At 43.6% G+C, this 13,656-nt stretch overlaps 1 protein-coding gene across 1 annotated transcript; it reads right to left on the bottom strand.

Moving 5' to 3' along the window:
* Nucleotides 1–1,085: 1,085 nt before the first annotated feature.
* LOC131939194 (uncharacterized) lies at nt 1,086–6,865 on the bottom strand. The gene is made up of 2 exons (XM_059297383.1): nt 6,682–6,865; nt 1,086–2,883 (listed from the first exon to the last, which is right to left on the bottom strand). Exon 2 carries the CDS (start codon nt 2,809–2,811, stop codon nt 1,309–1,311), a length of 1,503 nt encoding a protein of 500 aa, XP_059153366.1. The 5' UTR covers nt 2,812–2,883; nt 6,682–6,865; the 3' UTR covers nt 1,086–1,308.
* Between the last annotated feature and the right edge of the window lie 6,791 nt (nt 6,866–13,656).

The raw sequence follows: 13,656 nt of genomic DNA, 5'->3' as shown, positions 1-13,656 counted from the left end.
TTTTACGTTGCTTTACTTTTTGAAAACACTATATTTCAAATATTAATGTTTATTTCTCTGAATAAAAGAGTTTTTCATGCATTGTGAATGTTGTAACTCCACGTCAAAAGTCAGATAATCTAATGCAGCTAATTATCTAATTAGTCTAATTATACCATGTATTTGGAGATGGTGTTTTATCAGTGTACAGCTCAGCAGGTCCTACATATAAATTATGTGAGTTATATGTGATATGGCGTGGTTTTAACCATCTGGATTGTCCTGAAGGCATACACAGTAATTTTAGGTTAATGGAATAAATGACTACAGATATTGGCAGTGCAATTAATAAGCTCAATAATGAATGACGTCAGCATGTCGTCTGCTCCTGTCTGGCCTACTTGGGCCATGAAGATGAATGTCCTCCGGTCTACTTGGGCCATGAAGATGAATGTCCTCCGGCCTACTTGGGCCATGAAGATGAATGTCCTCCGGTCTACTTGGGCCATGAAGATGAATGTCCTCCGTCCTACTTGGGCCATGAAGATGAATGTCCTCCGGTCTACTTGGGCCATGAAGATGAATGTCCTCCAGCTTAAAATATTTTTTTTTTCATACAATCATCTGGTTCAGACTTGTGAGGAGATGGTTGAACTGGGTGGACCGGTTATAACCAGGTTGTTAGGAGATGGTTGAACTGGGTGGACCGGTTATAACCAGGTTGTTAGGAGATGGTTGAACTGGGTGGACCGGTTATAACCAGGTTGTTAGGAGATGGTTGAACGGTTATAACCAGGTTTAATGGATCGGTTATGTTGATGATATGTAGTGAGTTATTCGGTATATTAAAAAACGGGGTTATGGAAATGGTTTACATAACAGATTATTTAATTTAGGTCTCTATAGGTGGGGCTCACTGTACCAGAGCAGTGTGATTTAGTGCTGAACTGGAATTTAAATTGTAGAACACAGTCTGTTTTTTTTAAACAATTGTGTACACTTGATTATAATAGACAGTAAACAACGCTCTTTTTTAAAGGAGGATTTTAACCAACACTAAAGCATATAAATTACTTTTTATTTCAGAACATAATTTATGTGTTTAAAATGTGCCATAATTTGTTAACACAGCAACTGAATTGTAAAATGTTAATTAATAATAATAATTAATAATACTTGTATCGGTCGACTATGTACAAAAACTGGTAACATAAAGATAATGTACAACATTTCCCATATAACAATATAAAGCGTGGTGGACCACACCATCACCAGCTTAGTCGGGGTTCGAAACATTGTGGGACAGTGACGCAGCCGATCAAAACGGGCTCAGTCTATGTTTGAATTTAAATAGCTGTCGCTTTTAGCTTGGCCAGGTCGGCCAAGAATCGACTCAAAATGGCCCAGCTCTTCAGAGGGGCCATCAAAACGTGGTTTTGTGACGTCATCTGGAATCGTGTCGGAACTCCCGGCTTGGATAGAGTTATCAGGGACCGAGTTGTCTCCCTCCTCAGAATCTTTCTCAGACTCCTGGGCATCGCTGCCCTCGTGGTTATTTATAGATTTCACGCTACGGTTGACACGTGATGACTGTTTAGTAGCGCGTGGGTTTCTGCCAGTCGTCTGTCTGTGTGTCCCGCTCACCCTCGGCTCCCTGGCTGTGGAGCTGCCCAACACCCTCATCTCACCCAGCGCTTCTTTCTGGAACTTGTTCGGCAGGGTCGCGTCTCCTATTTTAGCCACTAGCCCGTTCTTGACGCTCATTCTGGACGGGGGGAAAGTGTCCAGTTTTGGGAAGCCTTGACAGAAGTTGATGTAGCTGTTGATCGAGTTAAACTGGTACCCACTGGGCGAGGGTTTTTCTGCCTTGGTGTTCCTCTCAGAGCTGGAGGCTGGGACTTCCTTCTTGACGAACTGCGTGAAGAACTTGAGCTTTAGGTTTTCGTTGGTCGTCGAGTGAGTCTCTGGCCACGTCTGGCTTGAAGGCTTGACCACAAGACATTCTCGCAGAACTGACTGTTCGTTCTGCTTGATCGAATCGTCCACGTTCGTCTTGGGTTTTGATTTACGACGGCGATTGGCCGCTTGCGCTGAGGCGAATGACGTCATCCTTGGTGACGCCCATTCGTTTTGGATTTCTTTATCCACCAGGTAATCTAGGTCAGTATTGTATGCACCTGGGCTCGTTGTTGCCTGTTTCATTGTCCGACCTCTCAAGGTCAAACTTTCAAGGTCGTGGAACGAGTGCCGCAAATGGGCGGCTCTGTAGAAGGGCTTCTGGGAACGTGAGTTAACATTCGCTGACGGTTCCTTTGTTCTGGAATCTTCTGAGGTGGTGCTGAGATTGTTCATCGAGCCGCTGGTAGCGAGGTAGCCACCCTCCCCCTCCCTCTCTGACATCTGGGTGGAGTAGTGGCGGAGTGTGTACTCCGAGTGCACCTGTCGGTCGGCTCTGGAGCCGTTCGACTCGCCTGTTGTCTTAGACAAGCGAGCTGATTGGTAGAACACAGGCAGCTCGTTTTCAGTGCCGACGTTCTTACCCCTGACCAGGAAAGTTCTGGAATCAGAAAACTGACTGTTTGGATATTCATCGTAAACACCATTCGATTCATTGGTTGAACTTAGACCTGTGATTTTGTTTGATAACTCGCCATTTATATCGGAGCCAGGAATTGTTTCGCCTGTGCCGCTCAGTTTTTTAGACTGCCACCCCACCTGGGTACCGTTGTTTGCTTGTTCTATCGACGCCTGAAAAAGTTTCAAGGGTCTGTTCTCAACTCGGGGGGTGCCCCGGCCCTGGACCCGCAGTTTGTCGATAGCTCTGGTCGCCATTTTGTTTCTCACGTGGACGGCGCCGCCATGTTGAATGTTATTTCCTAGTTTCGGTCTTGCGTGAGCGACATCCTGAAGACAAAATGTTCAAAATACTGTTAGCACTGACACACCATATAAATTATTTTACATTAAAGATTAAACAATTTGGTTTTTTGTTTTACATTTCATGTTATTAAACTATTCACAAACTAAAACTCGGTAATATTTTAAACGGTGACTAAAAGAAGAATGCATGAAACGGGTTGGGATATTTTAATCCTATTACTTGTAGGATAGGGCCTGCTAAAGTAGGACATCAAATGTAGGACAACAAAACTAAATATAGGACAATACCATCAAGCATTTAGAAAAACCATCAAGCACAGAGAAAATCCACCAATCATTTAGAAAAACCATCAAGCGTTTAGAAAAACCATCAAGCGTTTAGAAAAACCATCAAGCATTAAGTCTACAATATCAGCCACAGCTCCATACAACAATTTTTAGTCATCGACAGAATTTCATTTAAGTCAAGAAACATAATATGACGACATCACCATCGCATACCCCGGCTACTTAAAGCATTATGTTTCTACTATCCAAGTAGTTCAGTGAACTGTTAGTTTTATAAAACAAGATGAATACTTCACGCTTTCTAATGAATATGAATACGCTCAAGGGAAATAACTAATGGTTTCAAGGGAGGCAACACACATTTTTAAAATATATATGTTGAATTGTCATAAAAGTTTTAAAACGATATCTGTTGAAGTCTACAGTGCAATCTTTGAAAGGATTGTGATAGATATCGAAGAAAATCTACACCGTTGTTGTTTTTTTTTTCAGGTTAGAATTAAATACTGGATTAGCTAGCTCATGGAAAAAAAACTAAATGAGAAAAATTGTCGACTATTGTTGTTTTTAGAAGAAAGCTATTACAACAAACTAATGCAATCGGCAGTTTGTCATAATTATTAGCTGTTATAACACACTAATTAAACACTAATGACTAATTTATTATTGTGTTAACTTTATTACTGTGCTAACTGCCATTTGTATCGAAATGATTTGAATGTAGCACTTTGTTTTAACTAAGGGATAGCTTTAATTATGCATGAAAGTGTTTTGATATGCCGGTGTAATGTTCCATTTTGTTCAAATCAAACAGAATATCGTGTGATTTAAAAATAGACAAACACCCACTCACTCTCACACATATCAGCTTGCCAAATTTAATCTTTTAAATTGCGAGTCGACTTGACCAGTCAACGACTGTATGACAAATGGTTGGGGAAACAAATTTCTTGATGAGTCTACACAAGATTGTTGTATTTTCAGTCAATACTCAGTTCAGCACCTAAGTAAAGTTCTCTTAACGGATACCAAAATGCACTAACATACTTCAGTCGGATATTGTGACTGCTGTTAGAGACTTCGGTCAATCTTTAGTTGAAACTTCGTACGTCACTCAACACACCAGACAACATAGCTCTAACACGGCCGGTGGAGCCTGCGAGGGAAGCAACGTGAGACTTCTGGTCCTGATACCACGTGATCTACCGAGGAAATACTCAGCACAAGGCGGAAGTGACTGCTAAGATCAGTTCGGCCGGTGAGAAGAGACGCTTTTTTCACTGGCGCTGTTTCAATAATTCTAAAACGCTTTATGTTAAAGTAGCGTTAAAAATTATCACTTGAGATTCTCTGGGGACCAGACTAGTCCACCAAGTCCACGGACGTCACGCAGCTAAAAGGCTGGTATAGCTGTAACTCGGTGTTAGAGAATTGTCATTTTGGGGCTCTTTTGAGGAAGGGAGTACTAGTATCCCCCCATCCCCCACCCACCCCCCCCCCCCCCGCCCGAACACCTCCCTGTCTACATCACTGACGTGTTAGTCAGGTACAGCTAGGTACTGAGGGACTGCCAGACTTCACCGATCCCGAGCCCAAAATTCAGATTAATGCCCCCCCCCCCAGAATTTTAAACCATTGACATAATCTACACCCCAACCGCAATAAATCTACTGGATAAAAATCACCGCATTGAGGTCTATATAAGCAAAACACAATTGAAAAATAGAAAGTACATTAAAGAAAATTGACCAAACTTAATTAAACAATAAAAAGTAGTTTAAAGTAGTAAGGGTGTAGGGATAAATACGTTGTGTAACACACGTAGTGGGGAGTTTAAGGCAGCTTGGGGGGGGGGGGTGTAACAAGCGGGGTGAGGTTCACAGAGTTCGGGGTATAGCACACGGAGTATAAGGATATAGCACAGACGGTTGGTGTGCAACGCATATAGTAGAGAAGTGTTTCAGGCTGCGTGGTTGTAACACATAGATTATTGTTTTACACGTAGAGTAGTGCGGGGGGGGGGGGGTGGTGTAGCACATGGTGCGGGGTGTAATACATAGTACAGGGGGTGTAACACAACGTGCGTGGATGGGGAGCGAATCATGCGGTGATGTATACACGGTGCGGGGGTTAGGGGGTGTAGCATTTGGTGCGGAGGGGGAGGTGTAACACAACACATAGACAGGGGGTGTAGAATATGGTGTGGGGGTGTAGCACGCGGTGCGGGGGGTAGCAAATCGTGCGGGGTGTATCACACGGTGCGGGGGTTGTGTTGTATCACCCAGTGTGGGGGTGTAGCACGCGGTGCGGGGGTAGAAAATCGTGCGGGGGGTATCACACGGTGCGGGGGTTGTGTTGTATCACCCAGTGTGGGGGTGTAGCACATGGTGCCGTGTGGAGACAAACACAACCAGAACACACAGGTAACGGAGACTCCATTGTTTGGCGTCATGCTACCCATTAATTAAATCCAAATATATCATCGATCTCTGATCACGTGGGCTAGCCTACCGTTAATCAGCCGTGACCTCAGTTAAATAGTTTTATAACACATTAAGTATTGGCTGTATTGATTTGATAGAATATATCGATTAGGTGCGGAATACACCTGTATGCGTGGATTAACGGTGGCTCATTAGTCGGCTACTTGATGGTATCGTTTTAATGAGCTGGAACACAGTGCTGTGTTGTCATACTCTTGATGGCCTGTAGTTAAATCACAGACTTCTAAGACTTCCGCGCTATTGAATTCATAGATCAATCACATTGTTATGGTGGCCTGGAAGTTAGTGTAACTAGAAGTTAGGGGAACTGGATTTTAGGGAACTTTAAATCAGAGAGAAATAGTATGTGAGTGGAATTTGATTATTTAGATATTTAAAGCGCGTGGGATTTTGAGGAACGTAAATATGTATAAATGGTAAAGTAAAATTAGAGAAATTATAAATTCTATGATTCTAAAGCCTTCAACATATGAAAGATGTACTAAGAAGACTAATACAAGTGCTTGGGCTAATGTATATAAAGTAAAAGTGAAGTTCCCCTTCCAAACCTGACGGTCTATGGGGCAAGTGAAGTAGAGTTCACCTGTTTCTGTTGCCTCTGTATATTAAGGGATACTTTGGTCAGTACTATGCCCAGTCGCCTTTACTTTCCCTGACGCGAGTTAGGTACCATATATGAGCTGGGTTGACTCAGGGACGGTCTACTGACTTCAAGCCAGATTCAATCTTAAGACTCACGGTTAGCAGTCTTGCTCTCTACCGCTAGGCCACTCTGTCCAATATAACAACATAACATTGTTATGAAATGGGTTTGGCTTAAGTTTATTTATAGTTTAGGTCAAAACGGTTTGACAGAAATTGGACACGTGACGTATCTAAAATTCGATCAAAGGTTTATGACTATTATTGAATCTTTTAACTCAATGTTTAGACTACTCAGCCGTGCAACATATTAACTATGTAAACCCTCAGCCCTACACATAATGTGTAGTAACTAACACACGGACTGAACCAACAACACGACACTAACCTGCTTTAGTTGACATGATACATCATCCACTCATGTCCTTCAGCCCCTGTAAATTAAAATCTCATCACCATTCAAATAATGAAACCTCTAAATGGTCCCCTTCTCAACTATCTCAAGTGTCTTAGCGGAAACAAATTTTACACTAATCCACCAACCTTCAAGGTACATCGGGCATAGTTGGGACAGCTATGACTGGACTGTCTTTTTTAGCGTTAGCACACGGTGTTGAATGTAACCACCAGCACCATTCATTGTCTGGCTACAGGTGATCTCGACGTCGCGAGGTGTTCTATACCTGCAGGGGCCCTACCCGACAAGACAATGGGGGCAGGGGGAGGGGGGTAGGCCTAATAAAGTTGTTCGACGTACGCCAAGAAATTTACGTTCCCGTTTGAAAACTGTGTGTCGGCTACGTTGAATTAACATTTGAATGCACGGAGCGGTAGTCTTGTGATCAGTGGGACTGTTAGCGTCAGGCTGGGGTGATTCGGGTAATTCGGGTAATTCGGGTAATTCGGGTAATCCGTTTACTGGTAGCTATTGATTTAGGTGGGTGGGTCAGCAGATGATGCTCAAGTTTGTTACAGGCCATGTACACTGTTGTTCTCAGTGTATTTTTTTACTTTCTAATTTTAGACCATTACTGAACACTGAACGTTGTTTAGACCTGCTAGACCCCAGTAACAACATTCGGTGTCACCACATCAGAAATCCCGCCAAAATGAACAGTTTATGTCAAGTGGAAAAAAAATCCCACCAAAATGAGCAGTTTATGTCAAGTGGAAAAAAATCCCACCAAAATGAACAGTTTATGTCAAGTGGAAAAAAAAATTGTACCGAGCCTATACTTTTTGTGTGAAAATATTAAACTGCCTCCATATTTCTGATTTAACATTTGTGAAGCAATACATTAAAAGTTTAGATGGTGGTCTGTGTGAGGTAACCACATTTAATGCTACAGTTATTTTACATATATAAAATATGGACTAAACTATGTATACATTGATTGGTTTCTTTTCATCATAGTAGTAGTTTTGATTATTCCCATTTTTTACTCAGTCAGATGAGATGGAGAATGGGCTTTCTTTTGATGTCGGTGCTGAACTCGGCCGTGATGACGTCATGAACGGAGTGGTGTTGAGGTGGTGTGTGATTTGTTATGTTTTGTTATTTGATTGGTGGTGTATGTGTTCCAGCCTGTTGGAGTGTGTTGTATGTGTGCTGTATGTGTGTTATATGTGTGTTGTATGTGTGTTGACGTATGAAGAGCGTGGTAATGTGTAATGACGTGTGTAGCGTATGTTGATGTGTCTTGTGTTTACTAAACTGTGTAGTGTATGTTGATGTGTCTTGTGTTTATTGAACTGTGTAGTGTATGTTCACGTGTCTTGTGTTTATTGAACTGTGTAGTGTGTGTTGATGTGTCTCTTATATATTGAACTGTGTAGTGTGTGTTGAACTGTGTGCTGTTTGTGTTGAAGTGAGATGTGTGTTGTTATAAAAATGTAATGTTAACGTGTGTTGTGTCTGTTTTTGGTGTGTTCTTTAATTGTGATCTATGAATGGGAGACAATCTCTATATCTTCGCTCTCAATGGGAGGCCAAAGTTAGCCATTGTAAGTCAGGCAACTAAATCTAGTTTCTGTGATTGGACTGCTATGTCTTGTAACAATGGTGATATAGAAGTCCCACCCCCCCACCCCCTAATTAACTATGTATGTTACTGGTGGGCCTTTTTATGTCACTGTGCACTAGTTCACAACACGTACATTTTTTTTAAATGTATAACTTAATATGGGAGAGTTATCCTTAACGCGGAAAATACCCATATTTTATTTACCTCCCTTGGATAATAAAAGTTCATTTGCATTCCGTAGAAACAGAATGCAGAAAACAAAATGGAAGTGTGTTAGCATGAACATGTACCAACTGTTGCTTACATTACAAACTTCTGTATAAGCCTTTAAAAAAACTCAGTTATCTCATAAAATATAGGACGCGGTGGCGTCGCGAGGTCGGGTGTCACCCGGTGCGTGACCTCATGGTTATTAATACAGGTGGATTAACTCTTATTAATCATTAATTTAATTTGCAAAAACCATATTTCTTCTATATATTTTGAAATTTTTCGACATGGTGTCACCCCCTAAATGGTGTCACTCGGTGCGGTCCGCACCCCCAAACCCCCGCCCCGCGACGCCTCTGGTAAGACGTATTTATAGCCTTTTCTTAAACCTTTGAGATAACACCTACATACGCTATTATTCCAGAAGCTTCTCTCTTGTGAGGCCCGAACTGGTTGGCGTGGGTCAGACGGGACCCCAAAGTGGGTCACACTAGACCCAAAGCTCTAATGCGATTAAACGTTAATTTATTTTCACGTCATCCACAAAATCAATCAAGTTAAAACGGTCTAATTAACTGGTAATAAGCTTCCATAGGCAGGTTGAAAATCTAAATAATAGAATTTTTGAAACTTAGCATTGGATTAGTCACCAATTGTTGAACTAAAAAAGATTGTTTTTCTAAGACCTGCTGAGTACGGATTTTGGCTGATATAATTTAGTGGTTGGTGGCTCCAATACTTTATGACAGTAACTACGATCTTGTTGTGTTGACTTAAAGATAGTTTTCTTATTTTATATATAAAGGTTTCATAAACGCATATAAGCCTTTCTACGACTTAGTTTATGGTCGGTACGGCTTTATGGTGATGCCAGCTTCAGTCCCCTCGTACAAGTGCAACTAGACTGCTCATCTACACCCTCGTACAAGTGCAACTAGACTGTTCATCTACACCCTCGTACAAGTGCAACTAGACTGTTCATCTACACCCTCGTACAAGTACAACTAGACTGCTCATCTACACCCTCGTACAAGTGCAACTAGACTGCTCATCTACACCCTCGTACAAGTGCAGCTATACTGCTCATCTACACCCTCGTACAAGTGCAACTAGACTGCTCATCTACACCCTCGCACAAGTGCAACTAGACTGTTCATCTACACCCTCGTACAAGTGCAACTAGACTGCTCATCTACACCCTCGTACAAGTGCAGCTATACTGCACATCTACACCCTCGTACAAGTGCAACTAGACTGCTCATCTACACCCTCGCACAAGTGCAACTAGACTGCTCATCTACACCCTCGTACAAGTACAACTATACTGCTCATCTACACCCTCGTACAAGTACAACTAGACTGCTCATCTACACCCTCGTACAAGTGCAACTAGACTGCTCATCTACACCCTCGTACAAGTGCAACTAGACTGCTCATCTACACCCTCGTACAAGTGCAACTAGACTGCTCATCTACACCCTCGTACAAGTGCAACTAGACTGCTCATCTACACCCTCGTACAAGTGCAACTAGACTGCTCATCTACACCCTCGTACAAGTGCAGCTATACTGCTCATCTACACCCTCGTACAAGTGCAACTAGACTGCTCATCTACACCCTCGTACGAGTGCAACTAGACTGCTCATCTACACCCTCGTACAAGTGCAACTATACTGCTCATCTACACCCTCGTACAAGTACAACTATACTGCTCATCTACACCCTCGTACAAGTGCAACTAGACTGCTCATCTACACCCTCGTACAAGTGCAACTAGACTGTTCATCTACACCCTCGTACAAGTACAACTACACTGCTCATCTACACCCTCGTACGAGTGCAACTAGACTGCTCATCTACACCCTCGTACAAGTGCAACTAGACTGCTCATCTACACCCTCGTACAAGTGCAACTAGACTACTCATCTACACCCTCGTACAAGTGCAACTATACTGCTCATCTACACCCTCGTACAAGTACAACTAGACTGCTCATCTACACCCTCGTACAAGTGCAACTAGACTGCTCATCTACACCCTCGTACAAGTGCAACTAGACTGCTCATCTACACCCTCGTACAAGTGCAACAAGACTGCTCATCTACACCCTCGTACAAGTGCAACTAGACTGCTCATCTACACCCTCGTACAAGTGCAACTAGACTGCTCATCTACACCCTCGTACATATGCAACTAGACTGCTCGTCTACACCCTCGTACAAGTGCAATTAGACTGCTCATCTACACCCTCGTACATATGCAACTAGACTGCTCGTCTACACCCTCGTACAAGTGCAGCTATACTGCTCATCTACACCCTCGTACAAGTACAACTAGACTGCTCATCTACACCCTCGTACAAGTGCAACTAGACCGCTCATCTACAACCTCGTACACGTGGTACTAGACTGCTCATCTACACCCTCGTACAAGTGCAACTAGACTGCTCATCTACACAGTACGAGTGCAACTAGACTGCTCATCTACACCCTCGTACAAGTGCAACTAGACTGCTCATCTACACCCTCGTACAAGTGCAACTAGACTGCTCATCTACAACCTCGTACAAGTGCAACTAGACTGCTCATCTACACCCTCGTACAAGTGCAACTATACTGCTCATCTACACCCTCGTACAAGTGCAACTAGACTGCTCATCTACACCCTCGTACAAGTAAAGCTATACTGCTCATCTACACCCTCGTACAAGTGCAACTAGACTGCTCATCTACACCCTCGTACAAGTACAACTATACTGCTCATCTACACCCTCGTACAAGTGCAACTAGACTGCTCATCTACACCCTCGTACAAGTGCAACTATACTGCTCATCTACACCCTCGTACAAGTGCAACTAGACTGCTCATCTACACCCTCGTACAAGTGCAACTAGACTGCTCATCTACACCCTCGTACGAGTGCAACTAGACAACTCATCTACAACCTCGTACAAGTGCAACTAGACTGCTCATCTACACCCTCGTACAAGTACAACTAGACTGCTCATCTACACCCTCGTACAAGTACAACTATACTGCTCATCTACACCCTCGTACAAGTGCAACTAGACTGCTCATCTACACCCTCGTACAAGTGCAACTAGACTGCTCATCTACACCCTCGTACAAGTGCAACTAGACTGCTCATCTACACCCTCGTACGAGTGCAACTAGACTGCTCATCTACACCCTCGTACAAGTGCAACTAGACTGCTCATCTACACCCTCGTACAAGTGCAACTAGACTGCTCATTTACACCCTCGTACAAGTGCAGCTATACTGCTCATCTACACCCTCGTACAAGTGCAACTAGACTGCTCATCTACACCCTCGTACGAGTGCAACTAGACTGCTCATCTACACCCTCGTACAAGTACTACTAGACTGCTCATCTACACCCTCGTACAAGTACAACTAGACTGCTCATCTACACCCTCGTACAAGTGCAACTAGACTGCTCATCTACACCCTCGTACGAGTGCAACTAGACTGCTCATCTACACCCTCGTACAAGTGCAACTAGACTGCTCATCTACACCCTCGTACAAGTGCAACTAGACTGCTCATCTACACCCTCGTACAAGTGCAACTAGACTGCTCATCTACACCCTCGTACAAGTGCAGCTATACTGCTCATCTACACCCTCGTACAAGGTCAACTAGACTGCTCATCTACACCCTCGTACAAGTGCAACTAGACTGCTCATCTACACAGTATGAGTGCAACTAGACTGCTCATCTACACCCTCGTACAAGTACAACTATACTGCTCATCTACACCCTCGTACAAGTGCAACTAGACTGCTCATCTACACCCTCGTACAAGTGCAACTAGACTGCTCATCTACACCCTCGTACAAGTGCAACTAGACTGCTCATCTACACCCTCGTACAAGTGCAACTAGACTGCTCATCTACACCCTCGTACAAGTGCAACTAGACTGCTCATCTACACCCTCGTACGAGTGCAACTAGACTGCTCATCTACACCCTCGTACAAGTGCAACTAGACTGCTCATCTACACCCTCGTACAAGTGCAACTAGACTGCTCATCTACACCCTCGTACAAGTGCAACTAGACTGCTCATCTACACCCTCGTACAAGTGCAACTAGACTGCTCATCTACACCCTCGTACAAGTGCAGCTATACTGCTCATCTACACCCTCGTACAAGTACAACTAGACTGCTCATCTACGCCCTCGTACAAGTGCAACTATACTGCTCATCTACACCCTCGTACAAGTACAACTATACTGCTCATCTACACCCTCCTACAAGTGCAACTAGACTGCTCATCTACACCCTCGTACAAGTACAACTATACTGCTCATCTTCACCCTCGTACAAGTACAACTAGACTGCTCATCTACACCCTCGTACAAGTACAACTATACTGCTCATCTACACCCTCGTACAAGTGCAACTAGACTGCTCATCTACACCCTCGTACAAGTGCAAATAGACTGCTCATCTACACCCTCGTACAAGTGCAACTAGACTGCTCATCTACACCCGCGTACGAGTGCAACTAGACTGCTCATCTACACCCTCGTACAAGTGCAACTAGACTGCTCATCTACACCCTCGTACAAGTGCAACTAGACTGCTCATCTACACCCTCGTACAAGTGCAGCTATACTGCTCATCTACACCCTCGTACAAGTGCAACTAGACTGCTCATCTACACCCTCGTACGAGTGCAACTAGACTGCTCATCTACACCCTCGTACAAGTACTACTAGACTGCTCATCTACACCCTCGTACAAGAACAACTAGACTGCTCATCTACACCCTCGTACAAGTGCAACTAGACTGCTCATCTACACCCTCGTACGAGTGCAACTAGACTGTTCATCTACACCCTCGTACAAGTGCAACTAGACTGCTCATCTACACCCTCGTACAAGTGCAACTAGACTGCTCATCTACACCCTCGTACAAGTGCAACTAGACTGCTCATCTACACCCTCGTACAAGTGCAACTAGACTGCTCATCTACACCCACGTACAAGTGCAACTAGACTGCTCATCTACACCCTCGTACGAGTGCAACTAGACTGCTCATCTACACCCTCGTACGAGTGCAACTAGACTGCTCATCTACACCCTCGTACGAGTGCAAA

The sequence above is a fragment of the Physella acuta genome, unplaced genomic scaffold (genome assembly GCF_028476545.2).
Source record: "Physella acuta isolate Inbredline_101_S28 unplaced genomic scaffold, ASM2847654v3 ptg000267l, whole genome shotgun sequence".
In the NCBI taxonomy this organism is placed as follows: domain Eukaryota; kingdom Metazoa; phylum Mollusca; class Gastropoda; family Physidae; genus Physella; species Physella acuta.
The sequence above is the reverse complement of the archived record's forward strand: the minus strand, read 5'-3'. Positions and strand labels throughout refer to the sequence as shown.